This window comes from Camelus ferus, chromosome 20 (genome assembly GCF_009834535.1).
Source record: "Camelus ferus isolate YT-003-E chromosome 20, BCGSAC_Cfer_1.0, whole genome shotgun sequence".
Classification (NCBI taxonomy): Eukaryota; Metazoa; Chordata; class Mammalia; order Artiodactyla; family Camelidae; genus Camelus; species Camelus ferus.
The window spans coordinates 37,448,449-37,469,654 of NC_045715.1; the positions used below are offsets into that span (position 1 = coordinate 37,448,449).

The window sequence follows — 21,206 nt, forward strand, 5'->3', positions numbered from 1 at the left end:
GAAGTAAGCCAGAAAGAGAAAGCAAAATACTGTATGAGATCACTCATATATGGAATCTAAAAGAAAAAAAACCAAACAAACAAAGCATAAATACAAAACAGAAATAGACTCACAGACATAGAATATAAACTTGTGGTTGCCAAGGGGGCGGGGGGTGGGAAGAGATAGACTGGAATTTCAAAATTGTAGAATAGATAAACAAGATTATACTGTATAGCACAGGGAAATATATACAAGATCTTATGGTAGCTCACAGAGAAAGAAACGTGACAATGAATATACACGTGTTCATGTATAACTGAAAAATTGTGCTCTACACTGGAATTTGACACAACATTGTAAAATGATTATAAATCAATAAAAAAGTCAAAAAAAAATTTTAAAGACAAACAGACTTATTTACAAGACAGAAACAGATTCACAGACATAGAAAACAAACTTGTGGTTACCAGATGGGGAAGGGGTTGGGAAGGGACAGATTGGGAGTTCGAGATTTTTCAGATACTAACTACTATATATAGAATAAACAAACAACAAGTTTATACTGTAGAGCACAGGGAACTATATTCAATATCTTGTCGTAACTTATGGTGAAGAAGAATATGAGAACAAATGTAAGTGACTGAAGCATTGTGCTGTACACCACCAGAAATTGACACAACATTGTAAACTGACTGTACTTCAATAAAAATATATTTTTAAAAAATAGGTACCACTCTGGTGTGGGAAGTTGATTGTGGAAATCTACGGTGGGGAGCAGACAGGGGCATATGTGAACTCTGGACTTTCTGATTAGTTTTGATGTGAATCTGAAACTGCTTGAAAAAATAAAGTCTATTTTTTAACTAAATAGACTTAAAAAAAATTGTGAATGACTCCAGGAAAAAATTACAAATAGACAAGAAGGAATTAACCTAATTAAGTCCACACTACTCAGAAATGGTGGTCATAACCAAGGTTAAAAATAAAGCGTAGCATGTACCTCTCAGGAAAGCAAATACCAAGAGTGAACTGACCTCAAAATATTAAACATAGTTACAAGTGCCACCATTCCACTAGTAGAAATATACTTATGAGAAATGAAACACATATGTCCATGCAAAACTTGTACGTGTGTAATAGCCAAAAATATAAACAACCCAAATGTCTATCAACTGATGAATGAATAAAATGTATATAGTCATACAATCAAGTATTATCAGTAATAAAAAAAGGAAGGAAATACTAATATAAGCCAAAACATAGATGAGCCTCAGATATGTTATGGTCAGCCAAGAGGTTAAGCCACAAAAGCCCACATATTGTATCATGCAGTTTATATGAACTGTTCATAATGGACAAATCCATAGAGACAGAAAATGGATAAGAGTTTGAGTAGGGCTGGGAGGAAACACAGTGTGACCACTAATGGGTACAGGGTTTCTTTTCATGGTGATGAAAATGTTCTAAAATTAGACTGTAGTGATGATTGAGTATCTCTGTAAATTTAATTTTTAAAAACCATTGAATTGTACACATTAAATGAGTAAACTGTATGATATTTGACTTATTGATTGATAAGCTGTTTAGAAAGGGTGAACTTGAGTTTACACCTGTGGGTATGTGAATATGCCAACCAGATTAATCTCAGAAAGGGCAAGGAACTAGAAAAAGAACAAACTAAGTCCAAACTAGCAGAAGGACAGAAATAACTGATTAGAGTAAAAATAAATGAAGCAGAAAATAGAAAAACAACAGTAAAAATAGATAAAGCTAGGGCTGATTTTTTTTTAAAAAATGGGCAAATCCTTAGTGAGACTAAGAAAAAAAAAGGAGACGCAAAATCAGAAACAGAAGGGAAGACATTACAAATGATGCCACAGAAATTTTATTAAAAGATCAAAGGGACTATTATGAATAATTATATGCCAACAAATGGGACAAACTAGAAGGAATAGATACATTCCTAGAAACAAATCATCTACCAAGACTGAATTAAGAAGAAATTGAAAGCCTGAACAGACTGATGACAAATAAGGGAGATTATATACTTAGTAGAAGAAGAGAGAACGCATCCAAACTCATTTTATGAGTCTGGTATCAGCTTGACACTAAAACCAGACAAGACTCCACAAGAAAAGAAGACTACAGGGCAGCATCCTTGATGATCAAACATGCAAAAATTCCCAACAAATATTAGCAAACTGAATCCAACAACACATTAAAAGGACCATACATTGTGATCGAGTGGGATTTATCCCTGGGAAGCAAAAATGGTTCAGAATATGCAAATCAATGTGATACACCACATTAATAGAATGAAGATAAAAATCACATGGTCACCTCAAAAGATGCAGAAAAAGTATTTGACAGAGTTCAACACCATTTCTTGATAAAAACTCTCAACAAACTAGGGACAGAAGCAGCTTATCTCAACACAATGAAGGCCACAGATACATGAAGAGCCCACAGCTAACATCATAGTCAGTGGTGAAAAGCTGACGGATTTCCCTCTAAGATCAGGAACAAGGCAAGGATGCCCACTTCCATTCATAAAAGCATCAAAAGTCATAGTTAGGAATAAACTAAAGCAAAAAGGTGAAAGATTGTACACTGAAAACTGCAAAACACTGATGAAAGAAATTAAAGACACAAATAAATGGAATGACTTCTCTAGTTCATGGATTGGAAAACTTTATATTGTTAAAATGTTTATACCACCACAAATAATTTACAGACTCAATGTAATTCCTACCAAAATCCAATGGCATTTTTAAAATAAATAAAAAAGGAATCCTAATCTTCATATGTTCAATTACTGAACCAAAAGCACAAATGACAAAAGGAAAAGTGGACAAGAGGGTTTATATCAAACTGCAAAGCTTCTGCACAACAAAGGAAACCATCAACACAAGGAAAAGACAAATACGTGCATGTATGTGCATGACTGGGACACTACACTGTGCACCAGAAATTGATACATTGTAACTGACTGTACTTCGAAAGCAAGCAAGCAAGCAAGCAAGCAAGAAAGAGAAAACAGGAAAGGAAAAGAAAACATACAGAAAGGAAGAAAATATTGGCAGCCATATATCTGATAAAGGATTAATATACAAAATATATAAGGAATTCCTACAATCCAATGGAAAAAAAAAAAACCAAATAACCCATTTAAAAATGGGCAAAGGAACTGAACAGTCATTTCTCCAAGAAGTCATACAAATGACCAACAAGTATATGATGCACTCAACATTACTAATCATCAGGGAAATGCAAATCAACACCACAGTGAGATATCACTTCTTACACATGAGGGGCTTTGGCAAAAAAAATAATGTTGTTGAGAATTTGGAGAAATTGGAACCCTTGTACACTGTTGTAAGAATAAAAACTGGCGCAGCCATGATGGAAAACAGTACGGAGTCTCCTTGAAGAATTAAAAAAAGAACTATCATATTATCTGGCAATATCACTGCTGGGTATACACCAAAAGGAATGGAAATCTTGAAGAGATAGCTAAACTCCCATGCTGACCGTAGCTTTATTCACAACAGCCAAGACAGGAAAGAAACATCAATGTCCATCGACAGATGAATGAATACAGAAAATGTGATACAGATATAAATAAACACACACAGGAATTTTTCAGCCTCAAAAAAAAGAAGGAAATCTCATCACTTTCAGCAACATGGATGAGCCTGGAGGACAGATGCTCAGTGGAAGAAGCCAGATGCCAAATGACAAATATTACACGATCCCACTTCTAAAACAGCCAAACTCACAGAAACAGAGAATAGAATGGCTGTTGTCGGGGGCTGGGGGAGGGGGAAACAGGGAAGTGTTGGGCAAGAGATATAATGATTCAATTATGCAAAATGAGTAAATCCTACAGGTCTACTGTACAGTACAGCTTAGTGTCTAGGGATGACAATACTGTATTGTAAAATCTAAAGACAGTATAGTTAATAGGGTTGATCTTATGTTAAGTGTTCTTATCACAAAATCATAAATAAATAAAGAGGGAGGAAGGAAATTTTTCGAGGTGACAGATATGTTTATGACATTGATTGTGGTGATGGTTTCATGGCATGTACTTATGTACAAACTCCCTAAGCTGTATACACTAAAATATGTACCACTTTTTGTGTGCCAATCATAGCTCAATAAAGTGAGGGTTTTTTCCTTTAAGCTCAAAAAGGGATCTGAGAGCTATGTTCAAATTAAAAAAATAGGCAAATAAACCAGTTCCTTACTGAACATTTATTCTCTGCCAGATACTGCTTTAGCTGACTCAGGCAAGTAACTCGGTTACTGTAAGTAGGTAACATTCACTCCATTTTTGAAATGGAGAACACTGAAGGTCAAAGAATTTGGCAAAGGACATACAACTAGTTAGAAAAAGTCACTGAGAGGTGGAAATCCAACCTCGGTTCTATTCTCTAAACTCTGCTACTCCAAAAAAAGTCTGATCTCATTTCTTGGGACACATGGGCTTCTGAAGAGATGACAAAGAAACACTGAGTTTGATGAATGCCTAATTTGCAGGTAAGGAGAAGAATCTGAGATCTCTAATGTCGAGAGAGAATAGATTACAAACGCCAGAAGAGTTTTATTCTCTTCTGTATGTTCAGCACCTAGTAAGTATCAATAAATATCAATCATCAGCAAACAAGTGGGAAATAAACTACAAAACCAGCGAAATACATCAACAACACATGACTTGAGTTCTCTACAATGGGCCCCAGTATTTTACATTCGGGAAGCACTACCTATAACCTTTAAGGAATCATTGATGTTTGGAAAACTTCCATAACCCTTAAGTTAAAAAAAAAAAATAGACAATTTTTCCAAAGGGAGAGAAAACAACTATAGATCAAGAAAATTTGGACTGAATTTCTGAGCAAGTTTGGCCTTCAAAGCGCTGCCCTTTAGGAAACATAATGACATCTCTAACTCCAGTGCTTGACCAAGTGGCCTCATTGGCTGATGGATTACACAGTCTCTCCTCGGGGATCCAAAAAAAACTTACAGTAGGACAGTGATGTGGACTGTTGGCTCATTCCAGATGCACTGACTTGAATATATATATATATACCCAATGTTCTTTGATTTGATAAGCCATTTCTATTTGATAATTGACCCCAAAGAGTTTCTTTATGTAAGAATAAGATGGTGTTCACCCACCATTATAAGGGAATGTATCTTTGAGTTTTCAGGATTGGGGAATGCTGGGCACTGTGCTTTAATTCCTCCGCACTCATAGCACAAATGTTGTCAGGGTTAAAGGTTCAGCCCCCTACCCTCTGGAAAAAATCTGAATCCCTTGAGAGACAGAGCTAAGTTCCACTGCCTCCAACCCACCAAACCAACCCATCTGAATGGCTCGTCAAACAAACTCAACTTTCTGATATCCTGGGATTTTATTTCTAACACAGCATGATAGACTCAAAATAAATTTAGGATAATTTTTCTATTACTCTAAAACAATTTTAGGTCATTAATTTTATACCAGACTCACATGTAAAGAAGTCTAATATCTGTACATTTTTCTCATGTTCACTCACAAGTTACAGAAATCTTTTTTTTTTTTGTAAATACCTTGAAACCGGGGCTACCCATTAGTCCATCCTTCCCATGTCTTCCTGGTTCTCCCTGAAAAAAAAAAAAATACATGGATATTAATATATTTTTGTCCTAACTTTTCTTTTTAGAGGAAGATAGTATAGGATAAATTTTATGTAAAGTAAAACACTTAAGAACTTTTTCTATCAAACTCACAGCGCGTCCAGGAAGGCCAGGAAAGCCATCACTCCCCTTTTCACCTTTGGCCCCCTGTATTCAAAGCAAACACTTAACAACAACGCTTACAGTAATGTTTCAAAATCGCAGCGCACACTTAAACAGGAAAGTAAGCCAACTTCCCTTCGTAGTGAGAGCTCAGGGAACTACAGAGCTTGTGTTGGCCCGGCAGCTTTGGGGAAAGCGCTGTTACACCACAAGACATTGAGAGGAAGATGGATGCAGAACTGTGCCAAGCATCTCAACACGGAAGCCACATCTGGGCAAAACTAACGAGCGATGCAAATCTTAAATACAGAAAGAACATAATGCCCCTTCAACGTGAAAAAAACAGAATTCTCAGCGGACACGTTCAAAGACTCTCTAACTCTCTCTGTAAATATTTTTAAAGTTCAGAAGGATCAATAACACAAAGTATTCTTATAGAACCCCATGCATGACAGGTACCAGGTATTTTCTCCATTTTTTCATTGTTCTGAATAAATCCCCTGAGAAAGGTGAACAAAGCTAATTGCTGCAACAGTGGGCTGGGCTTGAAATTCAAATTTTCTATTTCCATTACACGGAAGGTTCAATATGGACACTTTGTTTTGTGATCTATACTTCCCTTTTTTCCATAAAATCCAGGTAATCCTTTATCTCCTTTGGGGCCCATTTCACCCTAAAAGACAAAAGATATATCCTGAATTTTAGAGGAAGGTGAATATTTCTCTTACATATTAAAGAAAAAATACACCACTAATTATAAACAACAGAGTTTAATAGGCCAATATCAAAATAAAATAAAGTTTCCTTACAAACTTGGAAAGTCCTATTTTCCAGGCTTTACAAAGAAAAGCAAGGACATTTGTTTCTATAACGGAGGCTTATACTATAAGGCTTATAGTTAAGAGAATTTATATATATAGTGAAACTTGCTAATCAAATTTTAAAATCTGTAAGATTAATGAAAACTTTAGAGGAAATCTGTCAAAAGCTTTACGTAAACTATGATATTCATCTTAACCCAATCATTTACTTTATTTTAATTCATTTATGAGCATTTATTTATAACACATTTGTCACATAAAGGACTTTCAGTTCGCAATAAAACACGGCATTGCTCAATTTAAAAAAGAACAGATTTCTCCCACCTTTGACCCTGGCATTCCATGAAGCCCAGGAAAGCCAGGAAGCCCACGGTCACCCTGAAAATAAAACCGAAATTAATTAAAGAAAACATGTGTCAGCCAAAAAAAAATCAACGTATATTCTTCAACCTCATTCTTGTCGAAATCCATTGGAAATAAGTCTGCAAACAGTTAAAGGCACAACTATATTAAAACCCTATCTCTAAAAAAAACAAGCTTCTTCTGTAGAGCACAGGGAACTATATTCAGTATCTTGTAATAACCTTTAATGAAAAAGAACGTGAAAGCGAATATATGTATGTTTATGTACGACCGGGACATGAGGCTGCCCACCAGAAACTGACACACTGCAACTGACCATACTTCAATTAAAGAAAAAACCCTAGGTCTATGAAAAACTAATCCTCCTTTGTCCAGATTTCACTTATGATCAGAGCCAGGAAGTATCTGGGGCCAAGAGAATCTCATCAGCAATCCTGACCCCACCCTTAGAGAGTAGTCACCCATTCTAAAAATATTCAGGCTCTTACAGTGCTAAGACAGAGGAGTTAAGAGAAATGATTGAGTGCCAATGCTCTGGTGAGACCCATCCTCTGAAGTCCTGTCCAGCTCAGTAAGGACAGACCCTGAGCTGAAAGTCTCAAAACATTCTAGGAGTTTTGTTTTGTTTTGTTTTGTTTCCAATTGCTGATTTCAGGAAATGACTCATGGTAGGTATCTATTCAGATGTGTCTATGCGGATGAACGTCCATGGTGATCTCCGAAAGAGGAGAGAGAAATCACAACAGCTTGGTATTCAGTGGACATAGTTTTAAGACTTATTTCTGTGGGAAATACTGGGTGCAGCTGTCTTAGCTTCAAAATCTTAATTGTCAAGACACAGTTAAGAAAAGACCAGTGGCCAGCACAGCACGATTTGGGTCAATTCCCTCTTATTTAGGCAAATTAAGACACTACGTACAAACAATTCATGATATTCTTAGTTTGTCTGGTATGGGGAGAGGAGGCTGTGACTATTTACCTGATTGATGGAATTCTTTAAAATCTTACTTTTAATAAAGGTTATTGATTAATGTGTTTTAAAGAGTGACATAGTTACTCAAGGCATAGAACCCTTCAGAGGCAACTCTTCTCACTCTGACATTTCGTCTCTCTCTGAGTTCAAATCGCCAAACCACGTGGTTACCACATTTTCAGTTCCAGCCCTATCTACTGCTCATCGTGAAAGATGAAAGACAAGAATTAATCTCTCACGCCACCAACACTATCTCCCCATCTCCATTTCTAAGAAGCACAAATCCCCCGAACCTTCCATCACAGCTCTGGTTACATCAGTAGTCAGTATTTATGATAATAAGAGTCACAGCTAACTCATAACCATGGTGACAGCTCGCCTTTTCCTGCCCAAATGCTTGTTTTTCTTACAGTTAAAAATAGCCTGATTTTTTTTTTTTTGGTGGTGGTGGGGATCGACTGCTTAATTTCCTACAAATTTGCTGCACTATCAAACCTCAAACTATCTCCAACTGTCAAAATCTCTTCTAAATATATATACTGAAATTTTCATATTCTTTAACATGTCCAGAGCCTCCTCATTTGTTCCAGCACAGACTTTGTTGTTCTGTCTCTGTTTATTCCCTTGGAATTCATGAGACACAACTTTCTTAGACCTTCAATTTCCGGAAGTGTGTTTATACTAATCACGTATATAATTGATTATTTGCATATGCCAGTATAATTTGGAATTTTCTTCCTTCAGACCTTCGAAGGCTCTGCTCCAGTCCCTTCTTGATTTCAGTGGCACCAGTGAGATGTTTGAAGCCTTTCTGATTCTGATCACTTGTATGAGGAATGAGGAATATTTTTTTGGCTGGTGGCGGTGGTGGCTGTAGCATTTTCCTCTCGAAGAATCTTTGTTTACAGTGTCTCAGACTTTTACAATGTTAAGCACCAGTGTGGTCTACACTATCCATGATACCAGCTGCGGTCTACAACATCCATGATACCAGGTGTGGTCTACGCTACCCATGACGTCAGGTGTGGTCTACGCTATCCATGATGTCAGGCGTAGTCTACAACAACCATGATGCCAGGCATGGTCTACACTACCCACGATGTCAGGCGTGGTCTACACCACCCACGATGTCAGGCGTGGTCCACACCATCCACGATGCCAGGCGTGGTCCGCACCACCCACGATGCCAGGCGTGGTCCGCACCACCCACGATGCCAGGCGTGGTCCGCACCACCCACGATGCCAGGCGTGGTCCGCACCACCCATGATGCCAGGCGTGGTCCACACCACCCATGATGTTAGGCACTGTGGAAGACTTTCATGCACAGGGACCTCAGCTTGTACACATGGGCTCAGGCCACATATCCCAGCCCCATCCACACGTCACATAGACAAGCTTCCCTCAGTTACCTCCAAGCATATAGACAGACACACAACTGTGCTGGAAGGCCCTCGGAGAACAGGGACAGAGAAGAGGCCTGCAGACCCTGGGAATGGGATTGGGGTGATTTCTGCAAGGAGTGCCAGGGCCCAGGAGTGTGGTCTACATGGGGTCATGGGCTACATGTGTGCCTCTAGGCTGGCCCTGCGGACCCATCACTCCCCACAGAGAAGCACAGCTGAAGCGGGGTCGTCAGGGATTCTGCTTCTCTGAGGGCATTAATGGCTAAGTTTTCTCAAGTCTTCCTCTCCAAGCCTTGTATCAGTTACTTCTAAGATTTTTTGTTGATCTTTAACTCTCCTAAGATATTTGACGGTTCCTGATTATCAGCTCATTGGAAGCTGACAATAAGCTCCCAGTGAGGACTGTTCATTGACTAGCTTCACTACAATATGGTCTGGTTGGGTCATTTCACTGGAGACCTCTGAGCATCAGAGAATTCCCCACAGTACAAAAGAATTTTAGTAGTATTCCATCAAGTTTCAAGATCAAAATAAAAAGAAAGATAAAGCCTACTCTTGAGCAGGAAAACTCAGCATTGAAATTATGTCAGTGTTTTTAAAATTAGTCCATAAACTCAAAGGAATCCTAATTAAAATGTATATAGGAATTTCTAAAAAATTGAAGAAACAATACTGAGCTTTATCTGGAAAAATAAGCATGCAAGAATGGCCAGGAAAATTTTGATCATAAAGAATACTGAGCAAGGACCAGGCCTGCCAATATTAAATCATATTATGAAGTGACAATAATTAAATAATTTGGCAGTGGGGAAGATGTAGACAGATAAATGGAACAGAATGGAAAGTCAAAAACACCGGATCCAAATGAAAATGGAAATTTAGTGATAATGATGGCTTTTCAAATACATGGAGAAAAAAATGAAATTTCACAAACCCTGTTGTAGCAACTGGCTATCCTTTAGAAAAAGAAAGGGAAAAATACAAATGCTCATCTAACTACTCCAAATATCAAATATTTTAAGGTTAAAATATAAAATAATAAAAATTATAAAAATAAAATAATGAATAATTATATTCAAAATGTTCACATTGAACTTTCCTATACAGAAACAAACACAGGAGAAAAAAAAACTTTATATATATAAAAATACATATAAATTTCTATATGGCTAAAATTCTAAAAACCAGATCAAAACACATAATATAAGCCAAGAAAAAATATTTTCACACAATTTATGACATGCATATAAAAAAAAATTTTTAAAAAGATGAACAGCCCAGTAGGAAAAAAAAATGGGTATGAATAAAAAGGAAACTACAGAGAAGTAAGAATATTTCCAAAAACCACATGACAAGGTACTTTACCTTACTTACTAATAAAGAATTGCAAATCAAACCAGTAGCATTTTCAAGTTACATCGCTGAAAATTAGAAACATTCATGAAATTCAGTGCTAATAAAAGTCTGAGGAAAGATAATTCCACACAGTCATTGCTGGAGTACAAGCTTTCTGGGAGGTAAACAGGCAATTTTCATCAAAGTTTAATTAGAAATTTAACCCATTGATTCTATAATCAATTCCACTTCTGGGAAATTTTCCTATGGACACACTCAGAAAAATGTACTGAGAAATATATAAAAAGATGTTCATTACAGTCTTGTTAATGACACACAAACACACACACACACACACACACACACACACACACACGACAGTAAGGAACCACAACATTCCTAAGTTAACAATTTCTTAAATTGGGTAAGAACCCCTATCATCTGTAACTGTGATTAACTTCTGTTTCTAGTTCCTTCCAGGAAACCTTTTTGAATTTTCAACTTCCCTCTAAACTCCTAGAGAGTTTTACTCAACTCTCTTCTTTGGCACTTAACATACAGTTACTTTGTATGTGTTATGTGCTTGATTAGATCCTAACATCTTTGACAAAAGAAATCCATTCCGATTCATTCCTATTTTGTCACAGATATGATCACTATTTATTAAGTGCCCAGATTCTCTCTACATCCAAGCATATGGGGGCATCACACTTTCCTGACTCTGGACATTGCTGTGGTTTACAAATTTTGCTCTGGCTAATTAAAGGTGAATGGAAGTGGTTTCAGGGCCACTGTTTGATTCTCTGGGCACCTGCTACCATGATTAGTTATAACCTAGACAGTGAAACTTCCTGAGAGGACAGTGGAGGACCCCTTACCGCTGCTAATTAGCATGTAGTTTTATGAGCAAGAACCGGTTTTGTTTTAAGGCACAGGCATTTGGGATTTTTTTTTACTGCAGCAAAACCTGCTCTCTTCTAGCTGATGTCTTGCTTGTGATTCATGATAACTTACTGAATATACAAAATATTTTCATTTTCTAAAAAATAATAAACACTCTTGAATCCTCCAAGATAACTTCCAAAAAAATAATTACTTCAGGGAATCACACTCTTGGTTCCATCTGAGTTGACAAGAGATTAGAATCAATAAGAATCCACGATTTACAGTAAAACGGTTCCATTTTCTACAGGTTGCCTCCAAAGCTTTCATGAGGGATGAACATGCCTTCTTTGATGTGCCTGTCCATCTCACAAGTTGATCCAGACTCCCAGTCTCCAAAGTGAAGTCGAGATTACGTATTTGAGTACCAATAGAATATGAAAACTAATTTTTTTATTAAAGTATAGTTGCTTTACAATGTTGTGTTAGTGTCAGGTGTAGAGCAAAGTGATTCAGTTACACACACATACATATATATTCTTTTTCAGATTCTTTTCCATTATAGGCTATTACAAGATATTGAATATTGTTCCCTTGTGATCCACGGTAGTTCCCTGTTGTTCATTTGAAAACTAATATTTTTTAAAATCTTTCTTTTAAAATTCCTCGACATGTGTCTGTTTTCAGTGCACACTGGCTTTGTTCACTAGCACAGCGTATACTTCATACGTATATATGGGACTATATTCCCCAACGTCTTCCACTGGAAAGATTTTGCAGCTTAAAAGTTGGATGATCTGTGATCCACAGAACTCTCTCTCCTCCTCCTTTGAGAAAGCTTTTTTCTTTCTTTCTTAAAACCTCTACTTTTGAGACATGACAGAAAAATCTCACAGGTGCACATGGAAAAGAAGGACCATGAGCCTTCTCTCTCCTGGCATTTCACCTTGAAAGTGAGTCCGCAAGTCCGCCCCTTATTCAAAGTGGGGAAGTATGTCAACGTGGCATTGCACGCCACCGGTGTAGGTTTTCTTTCATCTATTTCAGCAATGTTTTGTAATTTTCAGTGTCCATTACACATGGACAGTTCATGCATATTAACCAGAGAGAGGGTGGAGTATAGGCGCAGACACAGCCAAGAGGGTAAATGTAGCGGCAAGAGGTCTAGGGAACGCCTGTCAGATCGCTTCAGATGGGCACTACAGCATTTAGGGAAACGACAAAGGATAAACTAAAGGTATTGCCAAAACGGTGGCCTTAGGGAATCAGGAGGACGGCGGTCCCAAGAAGCAAATCGTCAATGTCGTCATCATCCCCTTCACCATCACTAATCTGGTGTTGAATTTTGGCCATTCACAGGCACGGCCTTATGGAGTCTTTACAACAAGGCTACGAAGAGATGCTTAGGAGCCTCACTTTCTAGATTTTGAAAACCACGTTTAAAGGGATTAAGAATATATGAAAATAAATATATGTATGTGTATGCATGACTGGGACATCGTGCTGTACACCAGAAATTGACACATTGTAACTGACTATACTTCAATCATAAATAAATAAATAAATAAATAAATAAATAAATAATTTTAAAGAAGAGATTAAGAAGCATGACTAGGAGGTTTAAGCAGTCTGAACTCAGAGCACAGCCTGGAACCCGTAACTGCATTAAGCCTCCTCACCCCGCAACACACACAGACAGAGATACACACACACACACAGACGTACACCTGTGTCTGGGCCATGGTGCCACCAGACAGCATCATGGGTAGATCACTCTCCCTGTTTGAGAAAGAAGGAAAAATAGTGGCCACTTTACCAAGCCAGTTCCATTTCTCCCTCTTAGGTTGCTCTTGGCTTTGTGTTAATTTAAGAAAAAAAAAATTGTGTGTCTTCAGATACACTGCAAGAAGAAAAGCCACTAATATGCTAAATGTTAACGTATCCGCCCCAAACAACCCTCATACTTGGTCCTTTATTACTGTTGTTTCAGCGTGTATATTGAAGTTCCTGGAGTCTAACCAACTGCGTGACAGATATCCTGCAATACCACTTCATTGTTTGTCTTTCGAAGCGCAGGTCACAGGGCTTGTGCACATAAGAAAGGCTGACACGCAGCACAGGATGTTCAGGGACCGATGCTGAGAGCCACGGAACAATGAGGTCCTCAAAGGACAACTCAGACGCTCAGTGCTCTAACGAAGAAACCATACAGAACGCATCATTTGTTCCATAGTGAAACCTCAGGGAGAATTAATAGATTTTATGTCTTAAACCCAGAAAACCCAAGTGATGAGTTTGTACAAGGTCTGGCTAAATTGGAACGTAAATTATTAGATAAACAACAAGATCCGATGCTATTACACAGGGAACTATATTCAGTATCTTGTAATGGCCTCTAATGGAAAAGGAATGAAAAGGAATATATGTATAAATGTATGAATGAGTCACTATGCTGTACACCAGAAATTAACACAGCAATGTAAATCAACTATACTTCAATAAAAAACATAAATTATTAATATTTCCTGTTTCCCCAGAATACTCAATGAGAAAACCTGTAAATACGTATCAGTTAACCAACACAGCCTAATGTAAGTCTTAACAAAATATATTTCTCCACACAATTTAAACATACAAGCTGAGGAAGTGTTTGGAAGTCCTAAAAGTATTTCTTAGCATCCAAAGAATAGCCTTAAGGCATGTTATAAAATGAGTAACCAATTTTGTAAATTTGTAAATTTTGTAAATTTGGGGTGGGGGACCCCTGCAAAATCTATACACATTCTGTTGTCTGAGGAACAAATGTCACAGTCGGCAAGAAAGTACATGTCATTTTAATTATCTTAAGTGGAAATTCCTACTATGGGAGTTTTCGGAGGAAATCCACAAGATGGAAATTTATTCTGGGAAAATATCCTAACAGAGAACACACTGTGTGGAACAGTCCCCAAAGGCTATGGTGCGATGCCCGGAAAAAGTGCCCTGAGCTCCCACAAGTCAAGACCATCACCGGGGTGTGTTTTCCTCTTTTCTGAAAGTTAAGAAACTGCACGATGGAGGAAGAACCAAGGAAAAGGCTTAACTTACTCACAAAGGGACTGTAGACCTGGATAAAGAATTCCCTGCAGCCACACGGAATGGGGGGCAGGGACTCAGACAGCAGCACGTGGTGACTTTGCCCCCACAGGGGCTGCATCAACCAGAGCTTACGCCCCGACAACGGACTGCAGGAAACAACTCTGCACGAAATCAGCACTGGACTGAAAACAGAGAACTTTACATAAACATAGACCTTGCGCACTCTATCTGAGTCCACAGAAGCACGGCTTTGTAAAATTCACACACTTCTCTTTTCAAGGCAGTGCAACGACCCATCACGACAGAGCTGTTAAAGACGCAGCAGACACATTACGGCTCTTTATTTTTAAATAAGATATTTTACTCCAACTCTTTTAAGATGGACAAATAAAAAGCCTCCTTTTTATCTTTGGTCTCTAAAACCCAAGTAATGGCAAAAAAGTAAATTAAGATATTCATTCATCCATTCCTAAGTATATTCACTCAAACATACATACACTTATATACCCCCTCCACCTTCGAATCAGGCAATTTGTGAGGATGTTAAAGAAACAGCTTACGTGAGAAAGACCCTGTACCAGGGACCAAACTAAGTATTCTTCATACATCACCGCATTTAATCCTTACCACAAATCTATAAAGAAATCCCCATTGTCTCAATGAAGAAAATGAGATTCAAACACATGAAGTAGCGTGCCCAAGATCAAAACCCTTAAAAGCAGCCCAGCCATCATGAGATCTGCCAGAGGTCCATCCAGAGATGGTACTGTAGCTGCTACAATTTTTTGCAACCAACATGAGCAACCGTACAATGGATGGAGTCCACGTCCGTGTTTCTCAGATGTGAGTGCTGGGCACGCTATTCTAAAAAAGGTAATAATTTTGCCAGAATAGTAGCGAGAAAATTCACATCTTTTTTTTTTTTTTTTTTAATCAGCAAATAGCAGAATGCCTTCAGAGAATTTAGAAATAAGATCCAGCTTTACGGATCAAGCTAACCAATCACCATGGAGATCCGAGTAAATTCAACTGGGCATCTTGGAGGTGGACCAGCTGCCTGTACTCATGACTGAATCCACATGGAGGGACTGACATAGTGAACATATTTACAGAACATTGTACTTCAATAGGAAGCTTGGCAAATCTCAGAGTTGTAGAAAAAGGAAGTTAGCAATACGAGTGTTGTCTGAACCCACTGAACCCCTACGAGAGAAATAAGTCCAGTAAGGCTGAGACAGGTTCCCACTGTGGCGAAGGACATGTGGCTTTTGGGCTAGCCCAGTGGCTAACCTAGGAACACATTCCATTCACCTAATTCTCTCTCCTTTAAAGGGGGAGCTTCCTATACGGCTTAACCATGGAGAGAGAACATGGTACCAGGGCAATGTCAATCCCTGTCCCATTTGACAGTGGGCATCTAATGACAACCACTTCGATCTGGTGATAACAGCCTTCCGGGAGCTTGACGGGCGATGGCCACCAACAAAGGTCTGAGCCCACATCTCAGAACTCACCAAGGTGAGCACTGTTCAGTGGGTGTCGCCCCAGATCGTGTCCTTCGACTGTGAGTGACTGCAATGACTGGCTGCACTTTTGTTTGTGTGTATTTACCTTTTCACCGTCTCTTCCTGGTTCTCCTTTGTAACCCGGTAGTCCTCGTGCTCCCTAAATTAACCACAAAATAAAATCCTGTTAATTACGTTTTTTCGGTTCACTAGAAATGGTGCTTCTAAAATACGTATAAACGCTGCACATACTTGTATTCCTGGGGTTCCTGGAACACCGGGTGACCCTGCCATTCCCTGGTATCCCTGAAGAAAAGTAAACAAGAAATAATTACTGTTTTATCATATCCACAAAGAACGGGCTCCCCATTTCAGAATTCACTCCCTCTCACGTTTCTTCCACAAAGACTTCACTTGGGGACTGTTTAAAAAACCAAAATATCAAATAGTAAATGCTTCATAAGGAATTCATATCCCTCAGTCTGAAATATCCCCTAGTTCAAGAAAAAAAAAATCCAGAAATGCTTCCATTAAAAGGAAAGCTGTGGGAGGGAAATACAGGGCCACTGTTCACAGTTCCTAGAGAAATGTTCTGCCCATGAGAAATAGATTCAATATATTCAAGAGAAAAACATGTAAGATTGGAGAATTAAACAAATGTAACACATTTTTTTAAACTACCTGATGAATGACCATCCGAGTTAACTTCTGGAATAAATTACATCTTGATGAGTGTTATTCTTCAGGGTAAGTCTAGAACAGCCTTTGGGTTGCCCAGTTCAGAAACCTGCTCATGTTTACCCCAGGACCGTGGCTGGGACACGTCCCCCCACCTCCCAAGGCTGAGCATTCTGCCGAGGTGAGGGTCACCTTCCTCTCCACTGCTTCCTACACATCCCTCCAGAAACTGGAGCCTTGGTAAAAGAGCACAACTTTTTTTTCAGAGACAGGCAAACCATTCTTTACTCAGCACGCAGCAACTAAACTCCAGAGCAAACCTGCAGGCTCTCAACATTTATGTAGGTTTCCCCGGGTCAATGTCACGTTGACTTGGACCACCTGGCCCCTGCAAATATTCACCTTTTTCATCCACGTCCCATCTTTCTCGGATCCTACAGTTTGGGTACAGCTTTTTTATTGTCAACAGTTACGAACACAGGTCTAATTCTTGTTTCCAATTATAGCTTCATTCTTCCTTCCAGAAGCTTCCTTTCCATGTGTCTGCACTGACCTTGGCATTCACTCACTCGTCACTACATGTTTAGCTGCAATTTTAGAGCCATCACCATTCCCTGGTCTTCCACTCCCACTTTCAAATATTCCTTTTACTCCTCTTTGCTAGCTCTAATAACAATAATAGCCACAATAATAATAATGGTTGTCTCAGAGAGACCGGTCTTACATCATTGCTTTTTCTCCTTTGATGCATACATTTCTCATTTTGTAAAGTGTGCTCAGCCACTCCCAGAAGGATGCCTATATAATTTCTATCATCAGCCACCATCTGTCCCTTCACATCCCATTCGGTTGTTCATAGAATGGATCATTATGCCTTCTCTAGTGTTCCTCAAACTCAAGTATTTCTCTTGAATCCAACTGCCCAAACTTTAAATATTGTACTTGTGAAGTCTCATAGCCAACCATTACATATTTCATACAAAACAACCTGCAGTTTTCAAACCCACCCTGTGCTGTCTGGGTTGGCACTGTCTCTGTCACTGAATTATGTGCCCCCTTGAGATGACGGCTCATGTATCATCTCTATATTTCTAGCACCAAACAGAGCATCTGTCACATTCTGTGTTAATCAGACACTGGAAAAATCCACCTCCCATCCACGCCGAACACAAGGGTGAACAACCTCTTTCCCCAAGGAACCACATTATACGTGGGCTGCTTCTGGTCTCGAATGGAAACTCCAAGTAATACTATGTGGTTCATGGTCTCACGACGGGTGAGAAGAAAGAAGAAAGTCAATCTACACAGTTCGCTCGGCCGCTCCAGTTAACACAGAATCTCTTCCATGCAACCACTTTGGAATCAGAGGGGATTAGAATTGTACTTCAATTGTCACTGCCACCACATCCCTGCACACAGCTAGCTTACTTATAAATGACGCCACTCAGATGGGTCAACGCCCTGTGTGCACAGTCTAAAGGCTGACATGACTTACGACATGCCATTGTGATTGACAGAAATCAATGTAGCACTGATTTATATAATTATTTATCATGTTCCAGACTAAGTACATCACCTTTGCTAATTCCCTTAATCCTCACGACCGTCCTTTATTGTAGGTTCTGCCTTATCCCCATCTTCAGATGAGGAAACTGAGGTACCGAAAGTTAAATAACTTGCCCACAGTTACATCGCTCGTACGTGGAAAGAACAGGTGGAAACACCCTCATCAGAAGACACTTTATGGTGCATCAGACCTTTTGATTCGAGAATGATTCATCAGATTCGAAGTCCATTTGCCAGACTACTTTAAAATCATTTAGAATTCTGAAGACCCAGAGGAAAAGAATGTTCATAAAATTCCTCAAAAGAAAGTTACCACGGAGACTGGCAACATATCAGAATGGTCAGTCATCAGCAAAGTTCCCACTTCATGAACTGTTTTCTTTCACAGGTTTTCAAAAGTGAAGTCAAATGGCACATCAGCTTTATGGCATTTTGCAAAGAGCTAATCTTTTGTAGAAGATTAAAAGCTGCCATGCCATCGCTCCCCGCCGAAGGAGTTCACGTGTGCATCTCTGAGAGAGGACACATCACGTTCTGGTGAGTTAAGGCAACGTGGAGATGCCCCAGACAGTGTTCCCAGCTCACCTCTGACTCATACCGTGACCTCAGGCAAAGTCATCAAATCCCCAAGTCCTGGGAGGCCACACCGTGGAATGGAAAGACAATGAATTCTGAAATTGGAAAAGACCATGGGCTGGATCTTCGCTCCTCCCTTCACTTTCTGTGGGACCTGGGCTGAGTCATCCTGCCCAGCGAAGCCTGAGCTTCTCCCCATCAGCCGGGATGACGATCCCCGCGTCACTTCCGGAAAGAAATGCACGGACTCACAGGTGAAAACGTCTGGCAGGTGTTAGGAACTCAGTACACGTGTGCTCCTTCCTTCCCCTCACACTCGGCGACTGTTGCACGGAGCACAAGAACACTCGTGCAGAACACTGTTCTGTAGCCTTCATGGCCACCGTTGGTGGGTGAGGAATAGCAGGTCGGGGCATCACATCCTGACGTGGCCTCTTCTCAGCCTTCGTACGGATCTCATGTTGAATACATGTGTTTCCCAATGGTCCCGTTCGCTTTGTCTTTGGAAGACTGCAGTACAGGAATAATAGCTTCCTACCGTGTGAGAACCAGATTGTTGTTTTTCTAACTTACAATGAGACGCATTCTTGAAAACTTAGTCGTATAAAGAAATTCAAAGGTTATTTTAGAAGCTAGAGGAGGCATGATTAGTAACAAAATAAGGAAAAAGCAAAACCGCATCCAAGCTGGGGGATCCCAGGGCAAATCACCAGAAGAAACTGGATGAAATTCAGAAAAACAAGGTTTGGAAATAAAAATCAGGAAAATAAAGGTTAATAGGGAGGACTATTACAACACAGAACAATTTCCAAGAGGAACAAGAAATCAAACATCGGCTGACTCATAGCAGGGTACACTAGAACAAGAAAATGCCCCGAAACGGGAAAAATGATCCGTTTTTTATATAGCTTCCTCAGCTTTTATTTTTCTAACTATACAAGTCTGTGTTTTCTTGTAGAATTGTAACTTTCCCATGATCGTTGACTGATTAATCCTGCTCAACGTTAATTGCGCCGTTTTGCAATTACTAGCAGGTCCAATTACCCACCCTACCCCCGACTGCAAGATTCCTGACACTGTCTTTTCCATGTTCACACAAGTCTCTTTGTAAATGAGTCATTTTTTAGGGGAAAAAACGTTCTCGCTGCCAAATTGTAGGGTTGAAGAGTACAGAATCAATTTATTTTATTCCATGATTCAAAGTTACGATGCTCCAGGAAAGATGTATAGCTTTGAAAAGGAAATTAAGAAAACCATCGAATGTGCAAGGGTCACGATCTCTTTTGAGCCTAATTCTCATTGTACCATAGAATATGCTGCCAATCTAAACGTATCCTTTTTTTAAGTAGTGAGGCTAGAGTATTTCATTTCCTTTAAATTCTCTCAACTTAAAAATGAGAATGAAATCTAGAGAAATCATTTTGGATGTCACTCTTCTTTTTAAAATGTAAGAATGTGATTTAAAGTTTATTCAATTATTACATAATTGTCGTCAATGTTTCCCAGAATTCCAACACATTCTCTTAGGTACCCAGCCAGGGTAGCTAGGTAACCGAAATCAAGTGTATGGTTTTAACGTCCACAGTGGATTTTTCCAGTCATTGGCAGACGTTACAGCTCTACACAACGATATGCTAGGAATATTCATAAGGTCTGTGTCTTTCCAGGTGTATCAGTTTGTTGGCCACCAAATATGAGTCAAGGAGTTTATACGCTTTAAGCGATTGCTCAAAGTACTTGAGTCATAGATCAAATGAACAGATGTCAAATTACACCTGCGCGAAGATCTAAGAAAGAATTGCGATGCTGTGGGAGGCAGTCAGGGAGCTTTCCGAAGGGACAAGCTCAAAGGAACAGGAAAGGAACACAGCACATCAGAGGAAGCCCTTCGCTGTGCCCTGCGTCATGGCAGGGTGCCCACACCCCCGGAGATGCAGGCTGCAGAACAGGACCGAAATGGGCGGCTGGGGGCTACACTCTCAGCTTGAGAGGATGATGAAGGACTTCGATCTTTATCCAAGCCACTCAACCAGGGGGTCACACAGTCAGACTTGAGTTTTGAAAAGCTCACTTGCTGTGCTGCGGAGGGGAAACTAGAGGGGGCAGGAAAAACACAGCAAGGAGGTGGGAGATTCTGCAGGGGAGACAATGGGAGGCAGAACCTGAGTCCCTTCAAGGGTATTTAGTCTGCCCTGACGATGGGTAACAGAAGGGGAGGAGCCTGGAGTTTGGGGATGGTGTCCAGGTTTCTGGCTACTG

At 39.4% G+C, this 21,206-nt stretch overlaps 1 protein-coding gene across 5 annotated transcripts in view; it reads right to left on the reverse strand.

Moving 5' to 3' along the window:
• COL21A1 (collagen type XXI alpha 1 chain) overlaps window positions 1-21,206 on the reverse strand; it is a 218,319-nt gene that overhangs the window by 54,292 nt on the left and 142,821 nt on the right. For 4 of the 5 annotated variants that reach the window (XM_032463320.1, XM_032463319.1, XM_032463321.1 and 1 more), the window contains 6 exons: window positions 16,380-16,433; window positions 16,234-16,287; window positions 6,912-6,965; window positions 6,386-6,439; window positions 5,758-5,811; window positions 5,578-5,631 (listed from right to left, as the gene is read on the reverse strand). In XM_032463320.1, the coding sequence (XP_032319211.1) occupies window positions 5,578-5,631; window positions 5,758-5,811; window positions 6,386-6,439; window positions 6,912-6,965; window positions 16,234-16,287; window positions 16,380-16,433 (324 nt within the window). Of the gene's footprint in view, window positions 1-5,577; window positions 5,632-5,757; window positions 5,812-6,382; window positions 6,440-6,911; window positions 6,966-16,233; window positions 16,288-16,379; window positions 16,434-21,206 lie in introns of all 5 variants that reach the window. The other variant, XM_032463318.1, reaches the window with a different exon arrangement.